Below are 24,684 nucleotides of genomic sequence, written 5' to 3' on the forward strand. Positions count from 1 at the left end.
GCAATAATTATATGAATATAATCATCTTTTCACATATACGAGTCATGCCTTGACTACCTGAGGTCTACTGTCTACAGAGTAGTCTACATATTTTTTAACCACATTTCCTTGGACACTTTATTCAATATTTGGAGGATTGATTAAATAATATGTCAAAGTCTTGATCTCAGAAATTTAAGGAAAAGAGACAGAAATTATAAGAAATTATAGTCTGCCTTGACCAAGCTTCCACTCCAAGATATGTATTAGACTATTCTCCTTTCCCTACAAAGAGCTTAATTATCATAGAGATAATTCTTCCCAATCTCAATAATGTGTAAATAGTCCTAAAAAACTAATCAAACCAAGGCATCTGAAAATCTTGTTAAAAAAAAAAAATCTTCAAGTCGGAAACTTTCTACTCTCTGTAGTGATGCTCACGCGGTGTTTGCGTACTTTATCACAGATGAAGTGAATAAAATGCAATATTTGTCAAATACATAGACATTTCAGAAATGTTTTCATGAGCAACAGAAGCACTTTTTATATACTGCTAAATGCAGTGCCATCTGTTCAAGAATAAAGTTCAACATAATCATATACTATTTAAATACTAATAACGTGGGAGTATATATATATATATATATATATATATATATATATATATATGTATATGTTCTAAAAACACAGATTTGTGGCCATTATTGGAATTAAAAAAAGGTTCGATTAAACCCGAAACACACGTGATCGTTGTCATGCGATGAATCTGGCCAATCATGAAACAGCTGTGTCGTCATCAAAGCTCCTGCAGTTGTGTTAAATAAATTGCAGCGGGCTGATTTAGCCGGCTGGTCTCGAATCGCTATCGCGGTAATTTGATGCCACTCGTGACAGTCACCTGTTGTCAGCGCCGTCTCAAGTCGGACAAAATTTCTAACTGGCTTCAAGTCAGAATTTGATCGATCTGCGCAGCACTGTGTTAAGTCAAACACACCTAAGGTTGGCAGATGGCAGTCATCGGGATCAGGGGCGGAAAACGGACACGTCAAGTTGGACACTTCTGCTCTCGGTAGTGACGAATAAAGTTCAAAATAATACATTAAATACTAATAAAGTGGGGGTATATATATATATGTTTTTATCCTTGTTTTATGATAAACATGACTTAATATAACATTGCGACTACAAAAACACAGATTTGTGGCCATTATTGGAATAAAAAAGGTTAGAATAAACCCGAAACGCATGTGATCATTGTCACGCTGTGAATCTGTCCAATCGTGAAACAGCTGTGTCGTCATCAAAGCTCGGTACTTTATCGCGGTACTTTGATGTCACTCGTGACAGTCACCTGCTGTCGGCGCCGTCTCAAGTCTCAAATTTCTAACCGGCATGCACTGCTTCACATCAGAATTTGATCGATCTTGATCGATCAAACACATCTAAATACTTTTCACAATTATAATTCTAGTCAATACGTTCAATTTATAATAATTCAAATGAACAAAGTTTAAAAATAGAAAACAATATATAAATATAAATCTCAATGTAATATCATAAATAAAAAAAATAAAAAATCAAGTCAATTACAAAAAGACAATCAAATCAGTTACAGAAAAGGGGATTCAATTTCAATGGAAATTGAGTTGCTTATGTATACATCCAGAAAGACTCTCTCTGTTGTAACCTTCTGTTGTAAATCTTCTCTCCTTATTGGCCTGGGAACATGCTCTATACCCATTATTTTCAATGTACTGGGAGTACCATAATTTTTATCTGTATAAAGTAAAGCCATGAGATATTGAGTACTGCAGACTTGTATAGCATTCTTATGTTCTGCCAATCAGAATGGTACTCCCAGTACATTGAAAATATTGGGCATAGAGCATGTCACTTACTTGAATATATGTGGCGTTTAACATAGTTCTAAATTAGTTTTTTTTTTTTTTTACTTGAATATTGAACATTATGGCAGTTTTTTAATAGACATGTATTTCCAATCAGCATATTTTCAGCATATTTTACAGCTTCAAGTTTTCAAGATGAAGAAAAAATTCGGAACATCAAATTCAATATTCAAAATTCAAAACAGAAATTCAGATCGTACAGAAAGTAGGTCAGAGGTTATTCACAGGGAAGAGTAGATGATCTTCGAAAAGTCTTAATGATAATACGCCGTGGTCACAAGATTTCATGGGAACGCATTATTAACTTGTGGGAGCGTGAAAAATCTGTTGGTAAAAATCTATTGGTATGTCAGCAAAACTATTCAGAACCTTAAGTCAAGAGATGAAGGGAAAATAAAACAAATACATAACTAATATATTTTTTAATTTTTATATGTTTTCACAAGATTTTTGAGTGCCTTGGTTTGATGAGTTTTTTGAGGATATACAGGTGCATCTCAATAAATTAGAATGTCCTGGAAAAGTTTATTTATTTTAGACTGAAGTCTTTGGTTCTTTTAATTGTGATGATTTTAAGCTTGTTTGTGCTCGACGTGTCATCACATCGCACATGGGGTGTTGCCTAGACAACAGTTGAGGGTATACTCCTATATTATCGTACTATTTGGGGAAATAATGGTCACGGGAGGCTTTGAAAACACATCTGCGCAACGATATCAGTTTGAACCGGAGTTGGACCCGGAACAAGATGACACCCGCGAAGAAGTTCGGCAATTACGGCTTGAACAGGGCGTTTCTGAATGGTTAGTAAACTTAATGTCACTTTGATTTATCTTTGTATGTACTGGCAGGGTAGCGTACTGAGAGAGATACAAATGTGATGTGTTTACTTAGGTATAGCTGATTGAACAAGAGCAAATATGTGATCGGTTAACATAACTTACCCCGTCCGTCGTAATACATAAATGTGAGTAGTTATGGTCTTTACTCATATGCAGTTGCGGCTGTAAACACTATTTTGCTGGTATTGCGTTAAAGTGTCACGCTGCTGGTGGAGACAGAGATGGCAGATGAAACTTGAAGGAAACCGGAGTAGAATATAAACTGTAATTTATTGAAAACAAACAAACAAACAAAACCAAGGAACATGAGCCACGCAGGAACATTAATCATGGACAATGGGAGTGAGAGACTGAGGACTATATATACAGTACACTGAGACAGGGGAGTGGCTACAAACGAGCAAACAAGGAGAAGTACAAATATGGGCATGGAGGGAACCAAATCAACAAAACAGAAGGGGGAAACACGGACTAAACCAAAAGTACTAGAAACATACAGGGAAAAACACTAGGAAAACAAGACAGAACAGAACACAATCCTGACATAAAGTTACCATTCTTACTGCAGTTATAACTGATCCAAAACGATTTAAAATAATTGTACATGACTTTTTAATCATTAACAGACATTGTTTTAAACCATCTAGCGTTACAAAGCTAAGCTTAATGTAGTTTTAAGACAACGTACACAGTTCGTAAATAGACAATCACCTTAATGCATTATAAACGTGCGATTAGGAATTATATTGAGACGGATGTACATAGAGAAGACGACATAACCATGTTCAATGAGAGTTTCTGTTAGTGTCTCTCTGGACCCGTTGGAGACTCAGAACGGAGGTATCTGTTGCTGCTTTCCCAGTAACGGGCCGCAGACTCTGGTGTAACTGTTATGTCTTTCCCCTACGGGACTCAGACTCAGAATGAGGAGTGTCTTTTGGAAAGGTACCTTTATACCTTTCTTTTCTCTTGTGGATGTCATTTGCATAGTCCTAACACAAAGTTAGAAAAGTGTCAATAATGTTTTACTGGTGCATTTCTCACTTTGGATCTTTGTGAGCTCTCTTTGTTTCACCCACTGCTGCTGCGTCTGGAGATCCTAAGGAATTTTTATGACCGTCACAGGACCAAAACCTTAGGAAACAGTCTCAAGGTGGGTGGAGGGCAGAAACTGCATTTTGACCAATAGGAAGTTCTGTCCTTCCTGGGCTTTGTACCAAAGGTCTCTTCTTCTTGGCCTCTAAGAGGTGTCTGGCGGTTGTCCTGGCATCCTTATCTGATGGCACTGGACAGTTTGCTTATGTTAGTCCACCAAGATCCAATCAAAATATAGCAAACCTTTGTCCACTCTTGTGGTCAGGGAGGGGCCCTCGCTATAAATTGGGCCCTGGAATGTGTGGTCCACCACACATTTTTTTATTGGTCTTATAAGTATTCTAATTGGATGAGATGAATTGTTTTTTTTGTTTTTTTGTTTTTTTGTTAAATGTGAGCCAAATCATCACAATTAAAAGAACCAAAGACTTAAACTACTTCAGTCTGTGTGCATTGAATTTATTTAATACACGAGTTTCACAATTTGAGTTGATTTACTGAAATAAACAAATTTTTCCACGACATTCTAATTTATTAGATGCACCTGTAAAAGAATCATGTAACCAAAGAGCACCGATTTATAGATTTTGCACCCCAGCAGCATATTTTGCATTCTTTTGGAAATATGTAAATAGTATCCTCAGTATATATAGGAGTGTTACTTCATCACTTATAGCATGGGAGCAGCAGTAGGCCATCAAGAAACATCTGCTGACCAAAAGGGTACATGAATATAATTGCTAGGGATTCTAGATAAGAACACCTTAACATTTGGTTGTTCCAACCTGAAAGACTACCAAAGATGTGGGGACGGAAGGCTATAACGTTCATTGTTATCCGCAATTTACATTTAAGACGAAACTTCATTTACATGTCTAACAGGAAGATACGTAATACAGTATAAAATGTTTGAGCTTAGGATGCTCTGGATTTGTTCAGACGCTGAATCCGAAGTGCTGCCTGTACTTTGTCACTGCTACGCTGTAATAAAAGTTATTCCTTATCAAGATCTTCAATGTCCTCATTACTTTTTCTTACAAGACGTAACCATTTTAGGCTTTTAGACAGTGTTATTAACAGGCATCAGATTCGGATTTGTTAAAAAACTATTTTGTGGTAAGAAGTGAGACTATGACCCACAACACTGTTAAAAAAAAGCTGCAACAGCTTTATGAACTGTAGTACAAAGTTTTAAGCCATTAGAAACATTTTGAGACAGAATCCAGCATTTCCAGAATAATCAGTTGCTTTGAGTTTGTTGTACTTTATTAATAGTATCAAGTGTACAAACCCACATGACTCATTTCATGAACTGAAAATATACTTTATTTAGATCAGTTTATTTCTACTTAGACACCAAAGCTACCCTCAACAATCATGTTACTACAAAACAAAATGTTTAGGATAAAAAAAAATCATATATATTTAAAGGTACAGTGTAAAAGGCCAGTGTGAAAACTCACTATACATATAATTTAAATCATATAGTTGATTTACAAGTTAAAATATACACAAACTGTTTCAGTACTAGTATCTAGTAAAGTGAAGGGTGTTCATTACAGTTGATATATAAGGAAGTCATCTGAGGATGGTTTGTGAATGTAATTGGCATCTTTAAATAACACAAACACACTATGAACATTATTTACACTGTAAATGTTCATTACAGGATTTTATGAAATAAGTCCAAGGCGTTTCTTGATGAAATAAGCCACAAGGCACTGCGGTCTCTGCTGATATTCCAGGAGAACATCGTGAGGTGTAGAAATTTGATCCCCCTCAAACCGGTTCAGCAGAGTCACACACACCACTGCAGCTGCAAAAATATAAATGAATCAATCGATGACTCCACTAAGTTGTCAATGAGATGATGATTAAGTATTATTATAGTTTTGAGGCAATTACATGCTGCTTGAAGCAGGTATGAGGCTTATAAAGCAGTACTGCAGGGGTGCCCACATTTAGTCCTGGAGGGCCGGAGTTCTGTACAGTTTAGCTCCAACTTGCCTCAACACACAGAGAAGTTTCTAGTATGCCTGATTAGCTGGTTCAGGTGTGTCTAATTGGGGTTGAAGCTAAACTTTGGAGTATAGTGGCCCTCCAGGACCAAGTTTGGCATCACCTGCGGAACTGCGTAGCATGTACACATGCTTAAAGGGTTAGTTCACACAAGACAAAAATCCTGTTAGAATTTTTTTCTTTCATAAAACATAAAAAGAGATCTTAGGCAAACTGTCTGTTGAACAAAAGTTATGTGTGAGGAAGATACTCCAATTTAAGTTATTCTTTGAAAACCTTTGCGTTTTAAAATGCTCTAAAAATCTTACTTGCATTACTCAGAAATCTCTAAAGCTTGACATAACTTGGTTGAAAACCAGTGACATGTAGTTCTTATACATCTTGTAAATTATGATGCAAAGCAGCTTCCTCTAGTACTGATGTAGTGGTGATGAGGACAACAAACAATGTGACCTTCTTAACTACCTTTAAGATTGCAGACACGACACATGGCAGCAAAGACAGTGGATTCCATCTCAATGTTCCTGACGCCTGCCTCACTGGCTTTTCTCAGATATTCCAATTTTTCTTCAGTGGAAAATGAGCACAGAGCTCCGTCCAGTCGCCCTTGACCTACAACAGGAAAAAGAAGTGATGATCATTAAGTGTGCAGTTTTTTAAAGGATGTCTGTTTTTGAATGCTTGTAATTAATGAAGTGTAATGGCCATGAACAAATATATATCACAGTTAGAGCTATTGTTAGGCAAGTCTGACATGTAAACTAAGGCTAATAGTTGGCCTTTTAGAGCTGCTCCACACTGATGCATCCAATAGCCGGTGAACAGATCGTATGACAATGCTACAGTTATATAGTGTAGTAACATCCAGGACCACAACTATCTGCATTTGAAATTTTTTTCTAAATTGACTTTTTGACATTTGACCAGTTTATGCATTCATTGGGAATCAAAACCACGATGCTCATTTCATTAATAGGCACATGCTGTGTTTGTTTGAGCTGCAGCAATGCCTTTGTCCTATTTAGTGTAAGCAAACTCAGTATGGGCTAAAAAAATGAAACAATTACTGTACCTTCATAAAAGTCATGCGTGCACATTGTGTTTCCGATAACAGTGGGAGTATCTGGAAGCTCTGAGGAGTACTGCAGCAGCTCCTGGGCCACATCCTCATCTAGCTCTGTGCTTCTGATGATGACCTTTCCCAAAACCACCTGCTCAAACTGTGGCCTGAAGAACGAATCTACAGCCTTATCTGTGATCACTACGGTACCTGCAGGCAGACCTGTGTTTTCAAAGAAAGGGCTAAATTAATTAAACCCATATACTTGCCATCTTCCATCATGCAGTATTAAGCTCTGATAAATGATGCTTTAGAGTTTGAATTATTGATTGACTAACATTTGGGTCTCCATAATTGCCATTAAAGTCAGAATGTCAAAAGTAGGAAGTGCTCACCAACTCCGCCTGACGTGCCAATGCGAAAGATGATGACATCACGACAACGAGCATGATAAAGCAATTTAATGAGCTCATGCAACATGATGGAGATGGAGGGAACACCCATGCCGTGCTGTCAAAGACATAAAAAAATACATAAGCTATGATGCTAGTGAAAAAGTGATGCTAGACATGTAAAGGATTGTTCAAATCCACAAGCATAACTTATAGCTTGACTTAAACACCTCTAATAATTGTTTCCACCTCATTGTGTATTAGCACTTTTAGCAGTATTAGCAATATTACTGACTGACTTCATGCACAGTGTTCAAATCGATTTAAAGGCATGTATGATGAATAAAAATCTTATTTAAACACAAGCCTCATCCATATTTGAGGTACTCACGCTTATGGACAGCACAGGTCCCACTTTATACATGGAATAGCGGTCGGTTCCCTCACAGATATCTCTGATGTCTGCAGTGTTGCCGGGCAGATCCAGCTGCTCATGGATAAACTGGGCAAAAGATCTCATCCGATTGGGACTTCCACCAACACAAACAAACTACAGAGAGACAATTGTAGCAAAATAAATCACTTTCCCCGGAAAAGTATATACATATTTATTTTTTAGATCAACCTGTCAATAACATGTCACTCCCTGATTTCACCTGTGTCATGTAACCTTGACTAGTCTTTATTAGTGATTAGTGTAAATATATGCACATGTGTTTGCAGTGTTCAGTGTCAGCTCTTGTCCTTACATGCTATTTTTTGGTATGTGCATTTTTACTGTATGCCTTTCATCAATTATTTCTTAGCTACCAGGCACTAAACTGTGTAACTAACTGTAGTTTCAGGCAACTTATTTTCTGTCATAGCTGCCCTCATAAAATAATTCTGGCTCAAATAAACATTTCTTATTTATTACTTTATTGTTTATTTTCTAAGTACAAACAAGCAACATAATGCACACTCAATATTGCAAAATAATTCCCTTTGAGAGTATTATCCTATCAGAATTTTAATTGTGTGGTACTGACTGTCAGGTTGACAGTTCATGAATCCTTATGAATATATAACATCATAATTTTCATCCATCATCCTTGCCCTTATCAGGTCCAGGTCTTTACGTTTATTTACATATATTACAAGAGCCAGACTTGAGAACCTCTGCTATTTATAGACCTATATCTTGCTTAAAGTGTAATCAAATTTAATTTAACCTTAAATCTGCTGTCTAACTCTTGTCTGGTCAGGACTTACACACCTTCACATCACCAAACATCTGGGGCAGGTCATGGGTCTTGGTGCCAAGGTTGAAGTGGTACAGGATATCCTCTTCCATGCTGTCCAGATGAGGATTCTTTACATACTCCACCTGTCTTTAAAACATCACGTCTGTTATTGCCACAGACTATAATATGAGAATGCATCTAAAATAATCTAACTTTAATCTTATTTTCCCAGTATCCTGACTATGTAAGAGACATGTGAACTGAACAAAACCCAGTATCTCCCAAGACATAAGCTAGAACTCTAAACTAAAACTAAATCTTTACACAACCATCAACCTGGCCTGTCCAGCTACTTAAACCCTTATCGCATCTCATCTTATTAAGTTTAGCTTACTGCATCTTCTCTGATCTGTTTAGGTATGATTTGAGTAAAATACAATTTGCTTACTGAATGTAATCGCTGTGTTCATTTCCCATGCAGTTCAGTAAAATTGGTGCCATGATTGCAGTTCTCGTCAATCTGCAAGAAAGTAAATAAATTCAGTATCTTCACACACAGATAGGACGAAAAATATGCAGAGAGGAATTCCATTTTTTGCACCTTGCAGCAACTGTATTTTTCAAAGATAGCCTTAATCCTTTTGATTACAATTATTTGGATCTTTGTGTATTCAGGACTTTAGGAGAGTAAAACTGTGTCTCTCTAAGACAAGCTCTTATATAGACCTCAGAATGCATTGATTGGTTAAAAAGGGAGGTGTAGCACCTTCTACAATTTTCTCTACCTGGTTACTGATTTCTCTTTGACATGTTCACAAACAGAGAGATGCAGCAATGTGCCAACATCACCTCTAAACACAGACAGATTTGAAGCATGCGCACAGTTTGATTTGTACACGTGTATGTGTGTGCCCTGGTTTAGGTGGTTTATGAAGACACAAATTTGTATAATGACATGGGTATGACATAGGTATTATAATGTGAATGTGGTTTATGAGGATACTTCCTGTGTCCCTGTAATTCAAAAGGTTTAGAAACCTTTTTCTTTTTATTTGAAAATTAAAAAATGCTGAAAGTTTTCTGTGAGGAGTAGGTTTAGTGTATGGTGATATAAAATACAGTTTGTACAGTAGAAAAACCACTACGCCTATGGAAAGTCCCCATAAGGCACATATACCAATGTGCGTGTGTGTGGGTGTGTGTGTGTGTGTGTGTGTGGGTGTGTGTGTGTGTGTGTGTTTATCTTACTAAACTTGAGTGCCTATATTTTATCCTGGTTACTGTTTTTTACCTTCAGTTTTTTTTTTTACCTTCACTTCTCCATCTGTACCCATCCACCAAAAATAAAGATAAAAAATGTAATTTGTTAATAAAGTAATGCACAAGTGACTTTCTTGATGGTCTCTGTACACGTGTTTGAGGAATTATGTAACAATCAATAGTCAAAGTCAAAGTCAAAGTCAACTTTTTGTCAATTCTGCCACATGTACAGGACGTACAGAGAATTTAAACTGCGTTACTCTCAGACCATTGGTGTATACAAGTAACATTAAATACAAAAGGTAGAATTTTAAAAATACGAATAAATACAATTAAACATAATATATATATATAGATATATAAAAATGAAAAATACAATATACAAGTAGAGCTTGTAAGAATGATAAAAGTGACAGAACAGTCTTGTAATAGTCTTATAAGGTATAGTCTTATGAGTAGTACGAGGTAGTTAGCAGACCAATGCTGAACAAAGTGACTGGTGCAGGTCAGTGTGTGTGAGTGTGAGTGTGTGTGTAAGTGTACCTGGTATTTATCACGTTATGGGGACCAAATGTCCAAACTAGGATAGTAATACCAGTAGATTTTGACCTTGTGGGGACATTTCTTAGGTCCCCATGAGGAAACAGGCTTATAAATCATGCACAATGAGTTTTTTTGAGGAAGTAAAAGTGTGCACAATCTCCTGTGAGGGCTAGGTTTAGGTGTAGGGCCATAGAAAATACGGTTTGTACAGTATGAAAACCATTACGTCTATGGAATGTCCCCATAAAACATGTAAACCCAACAAATGTGTTAGTGTGTGTGTGAGTCAGAGTTCAGAAAGTTTGTGGGGCAGAAGAGGGGAGTGGGGGGCAGATCCAGGAGAGAGTTGAGCTTCCTGACAGCCTGATGGATGAAGCTGTCCTTCAGTCTGCTGGTCCTGGCCTGGAGACTCTGCAGTCTCCTCCAGCAGGCTGAAGAGAGGGTGGGATCAGCCGCTATGCAAAGGGCTTTTTTTGGTGAGACGTGTGCTGTAGATTTCCTGGAGGGTGGGAAGAGGGACACCAATGATCTTCTCAGATGCTCTCACTATGCATTGGAGAGTTTTATGGCAGGACGCATTGCAGGCTCCAAACCACACAGTGATGCAGCTTGACAGGATGCTCTCAATGGTTCCTCTGTAGAAGGTGTACATGATGGGGGCTGGTGCTCTTGCTCTTCTTAGTTTGCGGAGGAAGTAGAGACGCTGCCGTGCTTTCTTGGCCAGCACAGTGGTGTTGTTTGTCCAGGAGAGATCCTCAGTGATATGCACACCCAGGAACTTGGTGCTGCTCACTCTCTCCACAGACGCACCGTTGATGGTCAGAGGAGTGTGCTGAGTGTGCACTCTCCTGAAGTCAACAACAATCTCCTTCATCTTCTCCACATTCAGAGAGAGATTTTTGTCTCTGCACTACGCGGCCAGATGGCTCACCTTGTTTCTGTAGTCGGTCTCATCTCTGTTGCTAATGAGACCCACCACAGTCCTGTTGTCCGCAAACTTGATGAAAAGGGTTGGAGCTGTGTGACGGTGTGCAGTCGTTGGTTTAGCAGAGTGAAGAGGAAGGGGCTCAGCACACATCCCTGAGGGGCCCCAGTGTTTAGAATGATGGTACTGGATGTGTTATGGTGCGTTCACACCGGACGCGAATGAAGCGGCAAGCACGAGTGATTTACATGTTAAGTCAATACTAAGGACGCGAATAGCCATCCTGCGGCGCGAAACGCGCGAATGCAGCGGCTGAGTGTTTCTGAAGCATTGAGCGTTTCAAGCATTTGCCGCGCGAAACGCGTGAGTTGAAAAATCTGAACTTTGGCGAAAATTCGTGCCGCGTTAACCAATCATGAGCTTGAAACAACAATGGAGGACAAAATCACTGTTGCTGTCTGTGGTTACTCAGAGCTGTACGATACATCTTTGTACTTTTATATAAACAGGAATAAAAAGGATCTTGATTGGAAGAAAGTGAGAGAAGAGGTCGGAGAGTCTGGTAAATTAAAAAAAAATGCTCTTTACTCAATTTGACCTACATATATACCCATATTGAGACTACAAGCAAGCTAAAGCTGGCAGATTGAGCTCATTCACCTATTTTACAACTAATTTCCCGCTGATGAGTGGCAGACGCCCCTGTTGTGAAGTAAATTTCACGCGCATATGATGCGAATTTCACGCGCGAATGAAGCGAGAAAACTAAAATGTTCAAGCTGCTGACCCATACTGCTTGTGGTCTTCCGGTGAGGAAATCCAACAGCCAGTTACACAGCGAGGTGTTGAGCCCCAGCTGGACTAGTTTTTGAGTGAGCTGTTGGGGGATGATAGTGTTAAATGCTGAATTGAAGTCTGTGAACAGCATTCGGACACATGAGACTATTTTGTCCAGATGTGGAGTGCTGAGTGGAGTGCAGTGGAGATGGCATCATTGGTAGTGCGGTTGGGCCAATACGCAAACTGGATCAAATTTCAATATCACATTTAATTAGTAACAAAAAATATTAAGGTGTAAGAAGAGAACTGCTTGTGTAACTGCTTAACTGAAAGGAGAGAAATTAAAAAGAAAGCTGTTGTTTTTTTGCTTACCAAAGGCCAGGTGGTTGGTTAATTAGGTACTTCATTTATTAATTTAGATTTCTCTCACTTAGAAATCAAATTATGGCCCTGTGACACTAACAAATCTCAGCACATCAATTACACAACTGGTTCATTTTCAGTTAGCTGGGCATGAGATCCGAAAGGTGGTGACAAAGAGTTGGAGATATTTTTATTTCAAAATCGACAGTTTTTTTTGTATTATTTATTTTTTAATTAAGACAACATTAAAGGTTGTACTTTGGTACAAACAAAACATTACAATATTGAGCAAGTACTTAAAAAAAGCAAGATCTTAACATACTGTATGCTCTACTTAGTAAGTGTATATTTACCTCCATCTGCATACAGCACAGGACACACTGAAGGTTTTGCAACAGCTCTTCAATAGATTACACATTAAATCAAAGCAAAACAATGTTGAAACTCTGTGAATTAAAAAAAAAACAGTTTGTACTTTAATTTCATATTGCTTACAGTACTCTCAATTTTTTTTATAAGAAAACATATCTTATAATTTATTATGATAAACCACTTTACTTTAACCATTTTATTATTAAATATAAGGAAATAATGGAAAAGTTCAAAAGTGTTGGAGTTAGGGGTACTGCATTAGAGAGTGGTTCTTATTTGGCTGGCAAAAGTTTTTCTCATTCCTGTTGTGTCACTCAAGGTTCCATTCTTGGACCTATGTTATTTTCATTATATCTATTTGTAACGGGGGAATTTAGCCCGTTGTGTAGGGGAAATGAATTGGCTGCCCTGGCAGTTTAGACAACGAAGGATCTTAGTCCCCGTTCTCAAAACTTTTTAGTCTCTTTACACACTAATGTGTGTATGTGGTTTTGTTTACCTTATTGTGTTGGGACACTACTGATTGACAAGGGTAGGCTTCAGGTATAGAAATGTTACACGGGGCTGCCTGAAGTAACTTGCATATGAGCATGCGGTCTGATAGACTCCTCCCTCCCCAGATCTAATAAAGTAAATAAGACGCCCCTACTCCCTGACAGCTTTCAACAAAACAAACTGTAGATGTGAAGTGCAAAAGAAAACAGAATTTATTCTTTTAAATTCTTATTCTTAAGATGTATTAGTTCCTTTGTTTGAGTAGTCAATTACATTAAAGAAAAATAAAAAAAAATAATAATTTACTGTCTTTGTGTTGTCTTTTAAATTTACACAATCACCTTAAACACAAAAGGTGAAAACTTTACTTGAAATATGACAAATCCCTTAAGAAACTTCAAAACAGTAAATGCTTTCAATTTATCAATTTGTAAACTCACCAATTCTCAGTTTCAAATGACCACCCTCAAACGGTCACATTTGAAAATAACAAACAAAAACAACCATTCACAAACAAATTTCAATTCAAGATGAGCCCTTATGTGAAGTGTTCCTTCAATGGTTTACTCACTGCTCACATCACGTTCTGTAGTCCACTTGAATTAGCACAGTTCACTGTGTCAGTTCAGTCCCCCGAAAAATGGGAAATTTAGAAAAAAAAACAGTTCAAAGAACAATGAATTGGAGTGCGTTGTCTTGACGTGGGGTGCGTTGAAATTAACTGAAGACAGTAGCTGAAGTGGTTAACTTCAAAGATCCACTCTATTCTGTACTAATGACCCACCGATGAAACGTCTATTTAAAAGTAATAGAATTCAACGGGAGATGAATCAAACTGAGATGTCACTTGGATGGCAGGGCTATAAAACTATCTGCAAACTGGAATCTTCTAAAACATTACTTCTTTGCATCCATTACGTTATTCAGCGGTCGCAGTATCACATGCTCTGACACGTGCGGAAACTCAAATGCACGTGAATAGTCTTGTTGACACGTTATTCTCGGCGCTGCTTTTTAATCAAAGACGAAAAATACAAAATACAGCAAAAATGTGCTGCATATCTCTCAGATGATGATAATAAAACTTGATCAGCACTTGAAGCGTACTCACAGCTTTCGAGGCCTTCACTGTATGTATACTGCGTTATTATAACAGCTAACACATACCACAAAACGAAACTGGAGAAACTCCTTTCCGCCACGAAACGCGGGTCACTGTCCACACTTTTCTTTAGTGCTTTTGTCGTTAAGCCTCGATAATCTTCCGCTGAAGCAACTTTATCGAACGAGCTCTCGAAACGACACAACACTCACTTCTGTGTGCGACACACTCATACAATGCGCTCTTCTTCGTCTCTCTCTGCTGCACTTTCAGCACGCGAAAACGGGATCACTCGTCAAAATAAAAGTCTCTCACAAATAATCACTTATTTAAACGAATATACATATATTTATATATATCCGTTACATTCCCCCCTGCTAAACCCTGCCACTCCATTGACATCTCCAGCAGGCTCATCTCTGAAACACAAAACAACATATTAGAAAAACATCACATTATACACGTATATTCTCGTATGTCATTACTTGAAGTTACAGAAACCTCTGAACTCCTATTTGACAACATAATCACTTCTGTACTTCACAGGTAAGATACCCTTGTTTTGCCTCTGAGAACGTCTGAGTTCAGGAATACTTTCTCTTTCAGCTTCTGAAACATCAGCATCACTTGAGTCATCTTGTACTCTCAATTATGAGTCTGCTATTACACTCTGAGTTTCGTTATTGTCACCCTGTTCTACTTCCTCTGATTCCCCTTGACCTACCCTTGTTTGTGCATGGTAAGTGGGATGTTGTGAAGTTGCAGGAAAGCAGACAATGTCTGACGTGTCTGTGTCTGTTTCTGATTTGTCTCTCATACTGTGCTGGCATGTACGAGGTATTGCGGGTGATGGCAATGAACAGTGCCTAAGCTGATCTCGGTGTACTACCTTTGTAGGACCTCCCTTTTCAGGTTTAATGGTAAACACAGGTATGTCAGCGTGGTTTTGCTTTAACACTATGTATGGTGCGTTTTCCCATTTATCTTGAATTTTGTTTCTACCACGGTGTTTGTGATTACGCATTAGCACTCGATCTCCAGGCCTCACAAGAGCTCCAAATGACTTGCGGTCATAAATCCTCTTTCTCTTTCTGGAAGCCTCTTGAGATGCTGCATTTGCAATCTCCACCGCCGTCTTTAATCTTGCATGATGATTTTTCACCCAGTCGTCCAGATTATCCACCTCATCCTCTTCTAAATCCTTCTCCCCTACAATGTCCATTGGTAAGCGTGCGTCCCTTCCGAACATTAAATAGAATGGAGAATAACCAGTAGATGAATGAACATGACTGTTGTAAGCCATTACCAGTTCTGGCAGGTGAGTTTTCCAATCTCTCTTCTTCTCTGGCGGTAAGGTTCTCAGCAAGTCGTGCATGGTACGGTTGAATCTCTCACATTGAGAGTTACCCTGTGGATGGTATGGGCTTGTACGACTTTTTCCTATACCATAGATCTTGCAAAGCTCTTTGATCACATTAGCTTCAAAACACCTGCCCTGGTCAGAATGCAGGCGAGCTGGGCAGCCATAATAAACAAACCAGTGCTTGAGTAGGGCTTTTGCTGTCGTGTTTGCTGTCTGGTTTCTGGTAGGAACAGCAACTGTGAATCGGGTAAACATATCGGTAAGAACTAGCACATTTTCATATCCTCCAGAAGACTGCTCAAGCTGCGTATAATCCATCGCTAGGACTTCTAGTGGAGCTGAAATGTTACTGCATGTCATAGGGGCTCGAAGTCTGGGAAAAACATCTTTGGCCAGTGTACATCTCTTGCACTGCCTTATCCAGCATGGAACATCCTTTGACATGGTAGGCCAGTAATAACTTCGTCTCATTCGAGTCAATGTACTTCTCTCTCCGAAATGACCTCCGTGTTCATGTTGTCCCTCGTACACTTCACGTTGTAGAGATTCTGGTACGACCATCTGCCAGATCTCCTCTCCATCCCTAGGGTCTAGGATGCGTCTGAACAGCACTCTCTGACGCAGCTTAAGACGGTCAAATTCTTTAGCAAGTTTCTTCTGTTTTGGTTCCATACAACTGTGGTCCATTCTACTTGGTCTCTTGCTCTCGGATACTGCTGTATTAATGGGACCGATCACAGGATCGTTTTTCTGCTGCTTTCCTATCTCGCTCCAGCTATACCCATTTATTTCTCCCCTTATTGACGCTTGCATTGCTGCTTTACCCTCAGGTTCTCCTTCAACAATCCCCTTGCCTGGCCACAAACTTGCTCTTACCTCGTCAGCTCCTAGCCAGATGAAATCCTTTTCATCGTCGCCCTTCTCCGGTTCCTCTCTGGAGGGAATCCTCGACAGGGCGTCAGCATTCGTGTTGTGTCGGCCAGGTCTATAGCATACTTCAAAGTTGTACTCTGCCAGCTGCGCTACCCAGCGCTGCTCAACCGCTCCGAGATTGGCTGAGTAGAGGTACCGTAGTGGATTATGGTCAGTAATCACAGTGAATTTTGAATACATAAGGTATTCTCTAAACTTTTCTGTGATCGCCCACTTTAATGCAAGCAGCTCCAACTTGAATGCACTATAGTTTTTGTCATTTTTCTCTGAACCTCTTAATCCTCGGCTTGCATATGCCACAACACGCTCAATCCCTTCCTGCTTCTGGCTGAGGACAGCTCCTAATCCATGATGACTTGCATCTGTGGTCAGTGTGAAGGACTCACTGAAGTCGGGATATGCCAGAATTGGTGGTGACATTAAACACTCTTTCAACTCATCCAATGCAGTCTGGCATTCTTGGCTCCAGGTGAACGTTACTGGGGTCTTACTTCTCTTTCCGCCACTTATCAGCGCATGCAGCGGTTTGGCAATTTGAGCGAACCTCGGGACAAATCTGCGGTAATAGCTCATAAAACCAAGCACCTGCCTGACTTCTCTCACGTTTCTAGGAACTGGCCACCTTTCCAGTGCTCTAACTTTCTCATCATCCACTTTTATGCCTTCTGCTGAGATCTGGTGCCCTAGAAACTTTACTTCAGGCCTTAGAAGAAAGCACTTGCTTGGCTTTAACTTCAGACCATGTTGTTTTAGACGGTTAAAGACAAGTTCTAGCCTCTCGCAGTGACTCTCAAAATCTCTGGAGAAAATAATGACATCATCCAAATAGACCAGAAGAACGTCAAAGACCAAGTCGCCAAGCACCACACCCATAAGGCGCTGAAAAGTGGCCGGAGCGTTGCACAACCCGAACGGCATCCTGGTCCACTCAAACAGCCCAAATGGAGTGGTTACAGCTGTCTTCTCCCGATCCTTCTCACTCACAGCCACCTGGAAATACCCAGCAGTCAAATCCAGCGTAGAGAACAATTTAGCATTACCCAATGCGTCCAAAGACTCATCCACCCTTGGAAGCGGATATGCATCCTTATACGTCACTTGGTTCAGCTTTCGATAATCGCAGCAGAAACGCACACTGCCATCTTTCTTCATAACAATGATTGCAGGTGATGCCCAGGGGCTACTGCTCTCTCTGAGGATTCCCTGGGAAACCAGGTTCTGAACATGCCTTTTGACCTCTTGGAATATCTGCGGTGGTACTCTACGATGACGCTGCTTTATCGGTGGTGCTTCACCAGTAGGAATATCATGCACCACAGCCGTGGTGTAACCATAATCTTGGTCATCTCTGGAGAAGACATCTCTGTGCTTTGATAACAACTTAGTGAGACTTTCACATTGTGCTGGTGTGAGACCTTCATAGTTCACTTCAACAGGAACTGGTGGCTGCATGAGTGAGTTCTTGTCAGCCTGAAACTTGTTTTGCTTCAATTCCTTGACATGAAGTACACCGTCATCTTCCTCAAATTCAAGAACATCCTTTGTAACCACCTCCTTTGGTCTATAAACAGAAGCTACTCTAGAAAGGGGTGCAATTCTAATGGCTTTCTCGCTTAAGTTCACCATACGCACAGGGACCTTTCCACAGTTTGCTTTAGCAAGAACGTGAGCCACTAAGAGTCCTTTCGGCAAACTTGTTCCAGCTGCAGGTTCCACTAGCACATTACTCTTCACCCCAGGTGACACTCCACAGCGGCCCTCCAGTACCTTCTCACAGCGGGGAGGAATAGTAACAGCTTGTCTTCCAGCAATTTTAACATGCCCAATTCTTCCGTCTGGCCCCAGACGTCCTGCTTCCTTCTCAACTCTAGCAAGTACCCTCCGGACTTGTGCTTCATCTCGCTGACTATACTTGTCCACCTTTTCCATTCCCTCTGCTGGGATAAATAGAGACTGAACTTCACTAAGTATATTCATACCGATGATCCCAGACACTCCTTTCATTTCCTTGACATCAGGACTTGAGTCAGTCAGAACGAATATGCACTTATTAGGAAGGACTTTACCCAGACATTCTACATCAGCCTGTAAACAACCCAAGACAGGGATGTCTAGTCCATTTGCTGCTGTCAATTTAACCCAGCATGCAGAGGACAACTTTAGGTTTTGCTCCTCAAAATGCTGTCTGAAATGTGACTCAGAGATGGTGGACACCTCTGACCCTGTATCTAAGAGGCACTTGGTTTTGACACCTGCTATCCTCACCTCAACAGCAAGGCAATCCCCAAAAGCACTATCCTTCAGTTTTTTAGTAGTCTCATCAGCCATCCATTCTGCTGTGTGACATCTAATTAAAGAGGGCCCCGGGCTTTTCTGTACTGCCCCTCCTGAATCTTTCTCTGTAACATCAGCTGATTCCACTGTACACTGTGGTGGAGCTGGTCCCCTCCTCACCTTGCCACCTTGTGGACAATGGCGACTGGTGTGTCCGGGTTCACCACACGAATAACAAATATAACGCCCTTCACTGTCTTTTAACGGTTGTTTCTTTAGATGACTTTGCTGTGGCCTATTCCTCTCTTTTGCATGAACGACTTGATATAATTCTCCCTGACGAGCAGCTATTTTCTGGATCTCCTCATGCAATTTCTCAAGTGACAGAGTGGAGGGAGTATCCTGTGCTGCAGCCGCATTCACTACCCCTCTGGCACGGGTACTGGACCTTACATTACTAGGAGGCTGTGCTTCCTCCTCTTCTGACCAGGTAATTGCGGATTGCATCAATTGCACAAAACTCAAATCTGGCTCAGCCTTAATTCTGCGCTTCATCTCTCGACGCAAGAAATCATCTTTCAGGCCTAACACCAACTGCTCTTTCAGAACCTCTTCAGCATCCGCCACTCTGGTTGGCTCTCGTCGTTGAACCCGATTTAGTTTTTCCCGAAGATCATATGCATAGGAGCGTATTGTTTCTCCTGTATTCTGTGCACGATCGTAGAATTCTTTTAGCCTCGTACCAATGGGCACTTTATCTCCATAAGTGTCAAGGAGAACAGTGAAGATGTTGTCAACAGACTCCTTTTTTCCGTCCATCATAAACTTAACTGTGGCTTTGGCTTCATCTTTTAGGTGCTGTTTCACCAGCTCAACCCGGTCTTCAGTAGGCACCCTCATGACCTGAAATGCAGACTTCATTGACGCCACCCATTCTTCAATACTCAGCTCTCCAGGTTTTGACACACAACCAGTGAAATCAGGGAGCTTACGGTCTCGAGGGATATAAATGGCAGCGGGAGTCGTTTGTGCAGAGGCCTGACTCTCAATTACCACTTTAGCTAGGGACAGGGCTTCTCTCTGCTCTGTCCTGGCTTGTTCAAGTGCCCCTGCCTGCTCAGCAAATCTCCTCTGCATCTCAACCATTTCTCTTCTTAACTCCTCTAGCTCAGCCATCTTCTTATTGGACAAAAAAAAACACTACTTGTGGGCCTGGAGACGTGTGACTATTTAAATCTGCCTAACTCGATCCTGTTCGTGACGCCACTTTTGTAACGGGGGAATTTAGCCCGTTGTGTAGGGGAAATGAATTGGCTGCCCTGGCAGTTTAGACAACGAAGGATCTTAGTCCCCGTTCTCAAAACTTTTTAGTCTCTTTACACACTAATGTGTGTATGTGGTTTTGTTTACCTTATTGTGTTGGGACACTACTGATTGACAAGGGTAGGCTTCAGGTATAGAAATGTTACACGGGGCTGCCTGAAGTAACTTGCATATGAGCATGCGGTCTGATAGACTCCTCCCTCCCCAGATCTAATAAAGTAAATAAGACGCCCCTACTCCCTGACAGCTTTCAACAAAACAAACTGTAGATGTGAAGTGCAAAAGAAAACAGAATTTATTCTTTTAAATTCTTATTCTTAAGATGTATTAGTTCCTTTGTTTGAGTAGTCAATTACATTAAAGAAAAAAAAAAAAATAATAATTTACTGTCTTTGTGTTGTCTTTTAAATTTACACAATCACCTTAAACACAAAAGGTGAAAACTTTACTTGAAATATGACAAATCCCTTAAGAAACTTCAAAACAGTAAATGCTTTCAATTTATCAATTTGTAAACTCACCAATTCTCAGTTTCAAATGACCACCCTCAAACGGTCACATTTGAAAATAACAAACAAAAACAACCATTCACAAACAAATTTCAATTCAAGATGAGCCCTTATGTGAAGTGTTCCTTCAATGGTTTACTCACTGCTCACATCACGTTCTGTAGTCCACTTGAATTAGCACAGTTCACTGTGTCAGTTCAGTCCCCCGAAAAATGGGAAATTTAGAAAAAAAAACAGTTCAAAGAACAATGAATTGGAGTGCGTTGTCTTGACGTGGGGTGCGTTGAAATTAACTGAAGACAGTAGCTGAAGTGGTTAACTTCAAAGATCCACTGTACTAATGACCCACTGATGAAACGTCTATTTAAAAGTAATAGAATTCAACGGGAGATGAATCAAACTGAGATGTCACTTGGATGGCAGGACTATAAAACTATCTGCAAACTGGAATCTTCTAAAACATTACTTCTTTGCATCCATTACGTTATTCAGCGGTCGCAGTATCACATGCTCTGACACGTGCGGAAACTCAAATGCACATGAATAGTCTTGTTGACACGTTATTCTCGGCGCTGCTTTTTAATCAAAGACGAAAAATACAAAATACAGCAAAAATGTGCTGCATATCTCTCAGATGATGATAATAAAACTTGATCAGCACTTGAAGCGTACTCACAGCTTTCGAGGCCTTCACTGTATGTATACTGCGTTATTATAACAGCTAACACATACCACAAAACGAAACTGGAGAAACTCCTTTCCGCCACGAAACGCGGGTCACTGTCCACACTTTTCCTTAGTGCTTTTGTCGTTAAGCCTCGATAATCTTCCGCTGAAGCAACTTTATCGAACGAGCTCTCGAAACGACACAACACTCACTTCTGTGTGTGACACACTCATACAATGCGCTCTTCTTCGTCTCTCTCTGCTGCACTTTCAGCACGCGAAAACGGGATCACTCGTCAAAATAAAAGTCTCTCACAAATAATCACTTATTTAAACAAATATACATATATTTATATATATCCGTTACATATTTCTGCTAGGGTTCATTTTTAAGAAATACAGAATCTCGTTTCACTGTTATGCAGATCAAGTCAAGTCAAGTCGAGATTATTTATACAGTGCTTTTTACAATACAACAGCCATATCACCCTGCAGCCCAAGCCACAGCCATATCACCCTGCAGCCCAAGACTGGTTGCTCACTGAAGCTAAGCAGGGCTGAGCCTGGTCAGTACCTGGATGGGAGACCTCCTGGGAAAACTAGGTTGCTGTTGGAAGAGGTGTTAGTGAGGCCAGCAGGGGGTGCTCACCCTGTGGTCTGTGTGGGTCCTAGCACCCCAGTATAGTGACGGGGACACAATACTGTAAAAGGCACCGTCCTTCGGATGAGACGTTAAACCGAGGTCCTGACTCTCTGTGGTCACAAAAAATCCCATGGCACTTCTCATAAAGAGTAGGGGTGTAACCCCGGTGTCCTGGCAAAATTCTCTCCACTGGCCCTAGTCAATCATGGCCTCCTAATAATCCCCTTTCATTGAATTGGCTCCATCACTCTCTCCTCTCCACCTGTAGCTGGTGTGTGGTGAGCGCACCGGCGCCGTTGTACTGTGGCTGCTGACGCATCATCCAAGTGGATGCTGCACACTGGTGATGGTTGAGGAGAGATCCCCCATATGATTGTAAAGCGCTTTGGGTGTACGGCAATACACAATAAAAGCGCTATATAAATGCATCATTCATTCATCATTCATTCAATACAAGTTGTGTCAAAGCAACCTTACAGTATTAAAATAATAAAATAAAAAGAGTTCCAAATTGCAACAAAGTCAAATTGAGGAGGACTCATCTGGTTCCCATGGCCTTGTGCCGGTGGCCGTTTAGGGTAGGAGTTCTTTCCTGATGATCTGTCTCTGGGGGTCATCATGCAGATAATACACAACTTTATCTTCCTTTGAAATGGAATGATGCAAACTTTATAGCACCACTATCTTGAGGAGATTAGGACCTGGATGGCCTCAATTTTTTTAAAGTTTAGTGAAGAAAAAACAGAAGTCATGATATTTCATGATATTCAAGTCATGATATTTAGACCTAGTGACACCTGTGACCCCCCAGACATAGATCTGAGTGTTATAAAATCATATGTAAGCATGTATTTGCAGCATGTTTCTGTTTTTGCAGTGTGTTTTTGTGTTTGGTTGTGTTGTGAATATTTCCAGCGCTTTTCTGTTTTTGCAGCGTGTTTCTGTATTTGGTTGTGTTGTGACTATTTGCAGCACATTTTGCAGATGTTTTCTTAAATTGCTGGTGCTTTTGTTATTTGCATGTGCTGTCTTAAGTTGCAGCGTGTTGCAGGTTTTAAGTAAACATGCAAAAATAAAATGATGCACCTTACTTGGCTAATTAACTGAAATAAAACAATCAACAGGTGCACGTTCAAGCTCAAACCAGTGCACAGCATTTTGCAATGGATTCCGGGTTGAAATACATGTTTCCTGGAAATGGTGTGCAACGGGGTTTGAGATACATTTTCTCTTGTTTAGTGGTTGTGTCAAAAATGTCAGCCCAATCGATTTAAAGAATGGTACCAGTCTTGTTCTTCCTGTCAGACATAAAAAGATGTATCAGGGGTCCGTTCTTCGTACTTCGCTAACTAAGTTAGCTGGATTTGATTGTTGACGATTTCGCGTGATCTTGGATCATTCGGTTCTTCGACGCTCATCCAGGACTTGCTGTCATAGCAACAGATCCATAAGCGTAAACCTGCTCTGGAGCAGGCTTACTTTATGTAAACAGGATTAGATCGCGGCCACTCAGTTAACAGCGATATTTGCCCAATTAATTTGTACTATTATATTACAAGTCAAAGATGACCGCACATATATGTGATGCAGGGTAATTTATAAAAAAATAAAAAATAAAATGCAGTCTTTCGTTTGAAAAGTGCATATGTCACTTAAACATAGTTTGTGTAGTTTGTGTAACACTGTTTTTGGATAAGTAAATATTATCAGTGTAACTAAAGATAATGCAGTATTTGATTCTCTTATTGATTTCATACAGATACATACAGGTCATTTTCTAAAAAAAGGGAAATGTACTATTAATCATTCTATTTCATTTGATTATTTCACATTTAATTTATATTTTAGAGTAGTAATAGTAAATTACTTTGTGCAATCAAGATGAGAGACCACGGCTATAAAAGCGAAGGTGGATTTACCTAGAAGCTTTTGTTTCTTTAGCTCAGTATACTCTATTTTTTGCTGGAGACTTCTCTTATAAAGCAAATGGATGTCACCCTGTTTCATTTGTAGAGACAACATTTAATGGTCAATACATGTCATAAAGGAAGTAAAATTAATTACAAGACTGTCCACCTCTGTATCAGGCCTCTCTGCCTGCAACTCACACTGCAGTCAGAAATAGAAGTACACAAGTAGATACAAATTCAGGCCAAATTATGCATGCACTTACAGGTACTCCAAACCACAGTCATCTGACAGGGTTGCTTCATGTCCTGTGCAATGGAAACAAAATGGTGTTACAAAGGGATGTGGTACTGCCCACACACACACTTTTTTTAAAAATTATTTATACCAATAGGCAGTATTGAACTTCAGAGTAAGCAAATTTTATATATATATATAATAATCCCAATTTACTGTGCATACTTCAGTCACACAGTGGGAACAGTTAAAAGTCATGGAGTGTTATGCAAAACTACACACAAAAAAAAAATAAAAATAAAAAAAATAAACGTTAAAGTACAAAAAACATTTTAATTAAGGCAACAACCAAATATTTTACATTGTACAAATAGAATTATAAGATCATTTACCAGTTCTACCAGAAAGACTCGGGAGAATTTATACTATACCGATTACGTTTATGTAGAAGCTCAGCAAGCAATCGGGTTC

General features: G+C 39.8%; 1 protein-coding gene across 1 annotated transcript; it reads right to left on the minus strand.

Moving 5' to 3' along the window:
* Positions 1 to 5,062: 5,062 nt before the first annotated feature.
* On the minus strand, positions 5,063 to 9,257 carry upp2 (uridine phosphorylase 2). The gene is made up of 8 exons (XM_073846110.1): positions 9,119 to 9,257; positions 8,966 to 9,037; positions 8,550 to 8,664; positions 7,686 to 7,844; positions 7,298 to 7,412; positions 6,915 to 7,124; positions 6,308 to 6,454; positions 5,063 to 5,639 (listed from the first exon to the last, which is right to left on the minus strand). Exons 2-8 carry the CDS (start codon positions 9,016 to 9,018, stop codon positions 5,497 to 5,499), a joined length of 942 nt encoding a protein of 313 aa, XP_073702211.1. The 5' UTR covers positions 9,019 to 9,037; positions 9,119 to 9,257; the 3' UTR covers positions 5,063 to 5,496.
* Between the last annotated feature and the right edge of the window lie 15,427 nt (positions 9,258 to 24,684).

The sequence above is a fragment of the Garra rufa genome, chromosome 8, assembly GCF_049309525.1.
Source record: "Garra rufa chromosome 8, GarRuf1.0, whole genome shotgun sequence".
Lineage (NCBI taxonomy): Eukaryota > Metazoa > Chordata > Actinopteri > Cypriniformes > Cyprinidae > Garra > Garra rufa.